This window comes from Ammospiza nelsoni, chromosome 28 (genome assembly GCF_027579445.1).
Source record: "Ammospiza nelsoni isolate bAmmNel1 chromosome 28, bAmmNel1.pri, whole genome shotgun sequence".
Classification (NCBI taxonomy): domain Eukaryota; kingdom Metazoa; phylum Chordata; class Aves; order Passeriformes; family Passerellidae; genus Ammospiza; species Ammospiza nelsoni.
The window spans coordinates 2903427-2911810 of NC_080660.1; the positions used below are offsets into that span (position 1 = coordinate 2903427).

General features: G+C 65.1%; 1 protein-coding gene across 2 annotated transcripts; it reads right to left on the bottom strand.

The window, feature by feature from the left end:
• Positions 1-2853: 2853 nt before the first annotated feature.
• Positions 2854-7869, bottom strand: LOC132084884 (dnaJ homolog subfamily A member 1-like). Of its 2 annotated transcripts, XM_059490165.1 has the most exons (8): positions 7817-7869; positions 6463-6615; positions 6195-6393; positions 4851-4955; positions 4550-4777; positions 4241-4471; positions 3648-3748; positions 2854-3553 (listed from the first exon to the last, which is right to left on the bottom strand). In XM_059490165.1, exons 2-8 carry the CDS (start codon positions 6592-6594, stop codon positions 3326-3328), a joined length of 1224 nt encoding a protein of 407 aa, XP_059346148.1. In that variant the 5' UTR covers positions 6595-6615; positions 7817-7869; the 3' UTR covers positions 2854-3325. The 2 variants fall into 2 exon arrangements, with proteins under 2 accessions (XP_059346148.1, XP_059346147.1); XM_059490164.1 differs by having other exon boundaries at positions 6195-6615; positions 7817-7859.
• Between the last annotated feature and the right edge of the window lie 515 nt (positions 7870-8384).

The window sequence follows — 8384 nt, forward strand, 5'->3', positions numbered from 1 at the left end:
GCTGCTCTCGGAACAAAAGCGAATTGCGGAGCTGGGGCGGAGGGGCCGTGGGTGAGTGACCCCAAAACTGCTCCGGGGGGCTGAGCCCCCCTCCCGCAGCTCTGCCTGGGTGGTGTCGCGGTCCCGGCGCCGCTAATCCGGCACTAATCCCGCCCGGTGACCCCGCTGCCCCCCGGGCTGGGCAGGGGGCCGGGCTGGCCCCTCGCCTTTCATGTGCGGAGACAAAGCGGGCAATGAATGCGCGACCCTGGGGGGCCCCGGCCCCTCACCCCGGAATTTTTCCCGGGCATTTTTCTGGAAGCTGAGCTTGGGATGGGTGTGGGGGAACCGCGTTTGTCTCATCCGTGCGGGGAGGGGGCTTCGGTCTGCCTGAATACGGGCGGGGGGGGGGTCGCTGGGATGTCCCTAAAGGGGACAGAGGGACAGGGGTGTCCCTAAAGGGGACAGAGGGACAGGGGGACAGGACAAGGGTGTCCCTAAAAGGGACAAGGGGACAGGACAGAAGTGTCCCTATAGGGGACAGAGGGACAGGACAGGGGTGTCCCTACAGGGGACAGGACAGGGGTGTCCTTACAGGGCATAGGGGGACAGGGCAGGGGTGTCCCTGAAGGGGACAGAGGGACAGGACAGGGGTGTCTTAAAGGGACAGACAGACACACAGGCATGGGGGGCATCCAGCCCTGGTGACGCTGGGGATGAGGTAGAGGAGGGAGGCTGAGCTGGAGGAACAATCCCCCCCAGTCACCCCCACACCCCCCAGGCTGGCTCTGCCCAGCTCAGAGCCCACCCTGGATGGTCCAGGTTGGCACCTTGGCATCCCCCACACCCCAAAATGTCCTGAGTGACAGAGGAGTTGGGGACATGGAGGTGCCAGCCCCAGGGGCATCTCTCAGCTGCCCTGCTCTCCAGAGGGCTCTCTGGCTGTGTGACAACTTGGGGACCCTGCTCGGTGCCTGGCACGGCTGGGGCACCACGCAGCCATGGTGCCAGGTGCCCAGGTGGGCTCTGACACATGGCCCCTGTGCCCAGCGTGGCAGGAGGGTGTCCCCATGGCTCGGGGCAGCAGGGACAATGCTGCCTGGGTGGCTCAGGGAGGAGCCCCGGGGGACAGGGACTGTCACTGTCACCGCCCGCGCTCAGCCCTCCCTGTGCCCGCCGGGCCGGGGCTGGGCAGGAGCTCCCCCCTTCTCCCCTCGGCTGGCGGCCGGCCAGCATTGTTCTCCTTGCCTCCTCCTCCTCCTCCTCCCCCCCTGCAGCTGCAGCTGGCGCCGGAGCTTTCCTGGGTTCCAGGGGAGGGAGGGAGCTCCAACCCCAACCCCACAGAGCCCCCCCGGCCTGGGCTCTCCTGGGCAGGGCTGGGGGGTTTCACCCCCCTCCCACTGCAGAGGGGAGCCTGGTCCAGCACGTGGAGGGGGCAGGGGGTGTCTGGGATGCAGTTGCCCCCCATAGCAGGGAAATTTCTGGGGGAGGGGTCCTCCTTATCAGCTCAGTAACCCAGCTCTGTGCCGTGGCTGCAATCACCCACAGGGTGAGTGCAGGGTTGAAGCCATTTGGGGTGAATCTGCCTCTGTTTGGGGTCTCCAGGGATGCTGGGATGATACAGAGGGTCCAGAAGGGCTCTGGAAGGGACAAGGACACAGAGAGGGACTGGGGTGTGCACACAGGGGACAAGGGGGGCTGCAGGGCTGGCACAGGGGGGAGGGAATGGGACAGACCCCTCCCCAGCCAGGCCTGGGGTCTGCAGCAGGAGGAGCAGCCGGGGCAGGGAAGGCAGCAGCCGGAGCCGGTTGGGTAAGGATGGGGAAACTGAGGCACGCCCGAGATCAAAGCGGGGCAGAGTCACTGCCCTGGGGCTAATGCTGCCCCACGCTCAACCCCACACCCTGCCCCATGTTCAACCCCACAGCCTGCCCCATACACAGCCCCATGTTCAACCCCACACCCTGCCCCAAGCTCAACCCCACACCCTGCCCCATACACAGCCCCATGCTCAACCCCATAACCTGCCCCACACCCTGTCCCAGGCTTACCCCACACCCTGCCCCACGTTCGACCCCACAGCCTGCCCCATGTTCAACCCCACACTCAACCCCACAGCCTGTCCCACACCCTGCCCCACAATCAACCCCATACCCTTCCCCAGGCTCAACCCCATAACCTGCCCCACACACTGTCCCACAGTATGCCCCTGGCTAAACCCCACACCCTGCCCCATGTTCAACACCACAGCCTGTCCCACACCCAACCCCATAACCTGCCCCACACCCTGTCCCATGTTCAACCCCACACCTGCCCCATGCTCAGCCCCACACATTGCTCAACCCTATAACCTGCCCCACACACTGTCCCAGGCTCTGTCCCATGTTCAACCCCACACTCTGTCCCAGGCTTAACCCCACATCCTGCCCCACAAACTGTCCCATGTTCAACCCCACAGCCTGTCCCACACCCAACCCCATAACCTGCCCCACACATTGTCCCATGTTCAACCCCACACCCTGTCCCACACTCAACCCTGCACCCTTCCCCAGGCTCACCCCATAACCTGTCCCATGCTCAGCCCCACACATTGTCCCATGCTCAACCCCATACCCCGCCCCACACTCTGTCTCACACTCAACCCCACACACTCCCATGTTTAGTCCCACACCCTGCCCCATGTTCAACCCCACACCCTGCCCCACAGTGTGCCCCAGGCTCAACCCCATAACCTGCCCCACACCCTGTCCCACAGCATGCCCAGGCTCAACCCCACACACCGAGTTGGGATTCGCATTTAATGCCAAGTACAAAGTCACCACCCCCCTCATCTCCGCCCCCCCACAAAAAAAAAAAAAAAAGAAAAAGAAAAACTTCTAAAATTCTTCCAAAAATAAATTAAAGGAAAGGGACGGGTCCCCCCCAACCCCTCCTGTCCTGTGCAAAGAGAAAAGAGCCACCCCCTCTGCATCCCAGGCCTGAGCCAGGCTCCAGTAAGGAAAGAAACGGGCGAAGCAAGGAGCTGGGGGCCCGGGCAGCAGGTCCCCAGGGCGGGGGTGGGACTGGGGCACTTCCCCTGCTCCCCACACTGCAGATGGGGAAACTGAGGCAGGGGCAGCGGGTACCCCCTGTGTTACTGCTCCAATCCAGCAGCGGCAGCTGGAGCCCACCCCGCGCCCCCCATGGCAGGGCAGGGGGCTCACCCGGCAGGGCAGGGGGGCTCTGCCGGCTCCGTGGGGCCGGGGAAGGTGAAGTGCTGTCGGAAAGGCGCCCTATATACATCCCTGAAGGTGGCAGCCCCTCCCCTGCCCCGCCTGCGCCCCGCCTGCTCCCGGGCCCCACCCCGCTATGAGGTCTGGCACTGCACATGCTGCCTCATCCCGTCCTCGAAATCATCCTCGTGATAAGCTTCCCCCGCGTAGGGCCGCCGGCCCGGCCCGCTGTGAGCCGTGTAATCGCTGAGCTCCACCTCCTCCGTGTCCTCCGTGGCCATCACCTCCTCCTGCGGCGGGAAGAAGCCCTGCAGCTGCCGCAGGCGGTCGGTGGGGAGCCAGCCCGGCTCGGGGAACTTCACCTGAGGGCACACAGAGGAGCAGCTTCACCTGTAAAGCAGCTCGGGAAGGTCGCAGGTGGGAGATGTGGAGTCTCAGCATCCTGCCCCAGCTCACCTCGAACTGCAGGATGAGTTTTCCTTTCTGGAAGGGGCTCCTGTAGACGGGCATGCCCTCGTTGGGGATGCACTTCAGGTCCCCAGGTCGGATCACATCACCTGAGAAACAGAGATGAGGGTGACCCCGCTGGTGTGATGTACTGGTCTCCTTGAGCTAGGTCTTATAAATTCTTGGAGATTTATCACACCCAAGATAGCTCAGCTACTTTAGAAGGCATAAAATCAGCAGGATGGCTTCCTTGGTAGTGTTGGGAAGGCAAAATAACAAAACTCTTTACATAGAAAAGCAGAGTCAGGTGCAAGAGACCCTAAAACACTTCACCAAAGTGATTATTTCCCTTGTTCTCTTCTTTTTCTACTAAATTGCTTAGGTGGGACTTTCAGCTCCTGTCCAACTGGCCATCGTTAAGTTTGAGGTGAAATCCCCCGCGGAGGTGGCGACACCTCTCATGAGCTGTCTTTTTACCTAATTGAGGAGATAAACTGGGCTTTTCTCCTTTTCAAGGAGACAAAGGACAGTTTTGCCACTCCATCAACAGGGGGCACATCCCTGTGGTGCTGTGCCCCTCCCAGGTGCTGAGTGCCCCTCACCTGGCGGGGAGGACACGAGCAGGGTGCGGTTGTCCAGGGTGTGGATCACCTGCCTGCACCCACACAGGGCGTCTGCCAGGCTGATCTCCCTCCTGACAATCAGGTCGTCACCGCTGCGCCGGAAAACAGGATGTTCCTTCTGATCCAGCACGATGATGATGTCCCCGGGCTCCAGGCCGGGCACCTGGTCCCCTTCCTCGTGGAAGGTGATTTTCTGCCCGTCCTTCATGCCTGAGAGGGGGGTGAAGGAGGCTCAGAGCCCGTGTGGCGCTCTGGGGTGACCCCCCCGTGCAGGCAGCCGTGCCTCACCTTTATCCAGGTGCACGCTGAGGATTTTCTTCTCCCGCACCACCTTGCGGCCGTTGCAGGTGAGGCAGCAGTCGCGGGGCCGGATCCACTCGCCCTGGCCCTGGCACTGCGAGCACACGGTCTGGATCTGCTGGATCATGCTGGGCCCCAGCTGGTGGATGCGAACCTCCATGCCCGAGCCGTGGCACTTGGGGCACCTCCTCTGGGCGCCCTCCCGCACCCCGCAGCCTGTGCCAGGGGGGGCAGGGGGTCAGATATTGGCTTAGGGGGTGCTGGGGCGGCCCCTCGGCCCCTCACTCACCTCCACACTTGCGGCAGATGATGTTTTTCTGCAGGGACAGCTTCCGTGTGGAGCCGTTGTACAGATCCTCCAGCGACACGGAGAGCTGGTGCACCACTGTCTTCCCTGGGCATGGGGAAAGCCTGGCTCAGCACCAGCCTTGTGCCAGCCCCAGACAGGCACTGGGCACTGCTCAGGCTCACCGGGTGAGCCAGCCCTGCTCCTTCCTCAAGGACACAGCAGGGACAGCTTCACTCCAAGCCTGGATGCCACCCCGGGGCAGTGCCGGGTCCCCAGCGTGGGCAGGGCACGGCTCCCACCCCGGGGCTCTCAGCCACCCCCAGCTGCTCCAGATGACTCCCTCGGCCTCCTAATTGCCCTGCAATTAACTCCTGCCATCTCAGCAAGAAGCCGGCAGAGTCACCGTGTCCCTGTGACCCAGGCCCGAGTCACCGGGCTGGCCCCGCGTCCCTGCTGCCACCCCGGGGCTGCTGCGGTGACTCAGCCCAGCCCCGGGGCCGGGGACGGCGGGGGAAAGCCGGGACAGGGACAGGGAAGGGCCCTTTGAAGAGAAAGTAATGAGGGTGGTGAGGAGCTGCAGCAGGCTGTGCCGCAGGGGCAGAGATGGCCTGGGGAGCCTGGCTGGATCCCTGAGCCAGTGCCATGCTGGGCACCAGCCTCTGTGACCCCCTGAGCCAGTGCCATGCTGGGGACCAGCCTCTGTGACCCCCTGAGCCAGTGCCATGCTGGGGACCAGGCTCCTGTCACCCTGAGCCAGTGCCATGCTGGGCACCAGCCTCTGTGACCCCCTGAATCAATGTCACACTGCATTTGGGTGCCAGTCCTTTCCCAGTCATGCTTCCCAGCAGTCCCTTGTCCTCCAAACCAGTGCTGTGGTGGGCACCAGCCCCATCCCACCAAGAGGTCCCAGCAGGTTTGTCACCTCCTCACCAGGCTGGGCACCAGCCCCATCCCACCAAAAGGTCCCAGCAAGTTTGTCACCTCCTGTCACCTCACAGTGCTCCCACCAAGAGGTGCCAGCAGGTTTGTCACCTCCTTATGGTGCTGATCACCAACCCCCTCCCACCAAAATGTCCCAGCAAGTTTGTCACCTCTTCATGGTACTGGGCACCAGCCCCCTCCCACCAAAAGGTCCCAACAGGGTTGTCACCTTTTGAGTGACCATCATGCTCCAGACCCTGAGTGACCATCATGCTCCAGACCCAAAAGGTCCCAGCAGGCTGTCACCTCCTATCATCTCCTCCCATCAAGAGGTGCCAGCAGAGTTGTCACCTCCTCATGGTGCTGGCCACCCTCCCACCCACCCCAAGGTCACCAGCAAGTCCCTCATTCCTCACCCCTCACCTCTCCTGTCTGCCCGGCCTCGCATCCTCACTCCCCCTCCAAAGAAGAGGTCGAAGATGTCCATGGGGGAGCCGAAGCCGCCGCCTCCCCCGCGGCCCCCCAGGCCTCCCTCCTTCATGGCTCGCTCTCCTCCGCGGTCGTACAGCGCCCGTTTGTGGGCGTCCGACAGCACCTCGTAGGCCTGCGAGATCTGCTTGAACTGGGGAGGGCACAGAGGGGTCAGCTGGGCATGGGGGGCTCGGGGAGGGGCCGGGGGGGCCGCACGTACCCGCTCGCCCTCGCTGGGGTTCTTGTCGGGGTGGTAGCGCAGTGCCAGGCGCCGGTACGCCCGCTTGATCTCGTCCAGGCTGGCGCCCGGCCGCACGCCCAGCAGGTCGTAGTAACCCGTCTCCTTCACCATCTTCCCGGCTGCTGTGATGTGCTGGGACAGGACAGGGCTGTGAGCGTGGCGCTGCCAGCCAGCCGGAGCTCTGAGCGACCCCAAAACCCCGCTGGGTGAGCCCTGCTGGCTCCTTGCCTCAGTTTCCCCGCAGTGGGACACGGGGTGGTGACAACAACGCGACAGCCAGACCCCACAGAGGGCTCCTGCAAACGGACCCCAAATCCCGTCCCCCCAAAACGCTTTGATCCCTGCTCTCCCTCTACACAGCCCTGCCTCAGTTTCCCCACAGTGTGACAGAGTGGTGACAACAACCCCACACAGAACTGCTGCAAGGGGACCCCAAGTCCCGTCCCCCAAAATGCTTTGATCCCTGGTGTCCCTCAATTACAGCGGGTGACACGGGATGTCCGAACCGCTGCCACCGGGGACAGCCGGGCACCACACGGTGGTCCGGCAGTGAGGGGCGGGCTCGGAGGTGCCCGGTGGCCCCCCGGGCCGTGTGTCACAGCCGATAAGCCCCGCGTGGGGTGGGGACACGTTTATCTTGCGACACGGGGAGCGCTCGGGAAAATAACCCCGGCTTCCCACTCCGGACCGGGTCCCCGGGACCGCAGCGGGGTCTGTTCACCGGGGCCGGTCCGGTCCAAGGCGGGATCCCCTTGGCTGGAGCGGGATCTGTCCCCCGTGACCCCCGGGGCCGGTTCGTCCCAAGGCGGGATCCCCTTGCCTGGAGCGGGGTTTGTCCTCCCGGGCCGGTTCGTCGCAAGGTGGGATCCCCTTGCCTGGAGCGGGGTCTGTCCCCCGTGTCCCCCGGGGCCGGTTCGTCCCAAGGCGGGATCCCCTTGCCTGGAGCGGGGTCTGTCCCCCGTGTCCCCCGGGGCCGGGCCCCTCAGGCCGGGTCGCTCCAGCCCAGCAGCCCCGTGAGGGGCGGTTCGGCCCCTCAGGTCGCGCACCGAGCAGAGGTGACACGGTGACAGCCCGTCCACAGGCCGGGAGGCCCCCACACCTCGCACCGGAGCGGCGGAGCGGACCCGAACCCGGTACTCCCGGAGGAGGGGTCGTCTCAGAGCCCCCCCGGAGCCCTGCAGGCCCTCAGGGCACCGCGAGCAGCCGCCTCAGGGCTGTGCGGGCCGGGCTCGCCGCTGACACGGGCGGGGCGGGGGTCGCAGGGAGGTTGGGGAGGTCCCGGGGGGCTCCGGGGGTCGCGGCGGGGTCCCGGGGCCGCCCCCCCCTCACTCACCGCCGCCGCCGCTCCGCCGCCGTCTCCGAACTCTCTGGAAGCCGCCGCAATGACCCCGCCCCCTCCGCGCCGCACGCCGCGCCCATTGGTGGAAACGCCCTCCTGCGCCCGCCCATCGCCCTGCGGGCGCGGCGCTGATTGGCTGTAGGGGCGGTGCTTGCCCGCTCGGGAGGCGGGACGCCGCTTCGCATTGCGATTGGCTGAGACAGCGGCTGGGTGTTGACTCCTTGTCTCTCATTGGCTGGGAGCGGGTGGCCAATCAGAGGGGAGAGTGGGGAATGCAGGTGCGGGCGCGTCCGGCAGGGGGCGCGCGGGGCTCGCGGAGGGCGGGGCAATGGGCGGGGCCAAGGCAGTGGGCGGGGCTAAGAAGGCGTGGTTATGTACCGGGCATTGCAGTGGGCGTGGCAGTGGGCGTGGCAGTGGGCGTGGCCTGGGTGGGGGGACATGGGGGTGACCCTGGGGGAGTTTTGGGGTGCTGGGATGGGGACACCGGGAGTTCTGGGGGTGCTCAGGGGTCTCAGGGGAGGCTGGAGGGGCTCCCAGGGGTTTTGGGCGTCCCAGGGGCTGT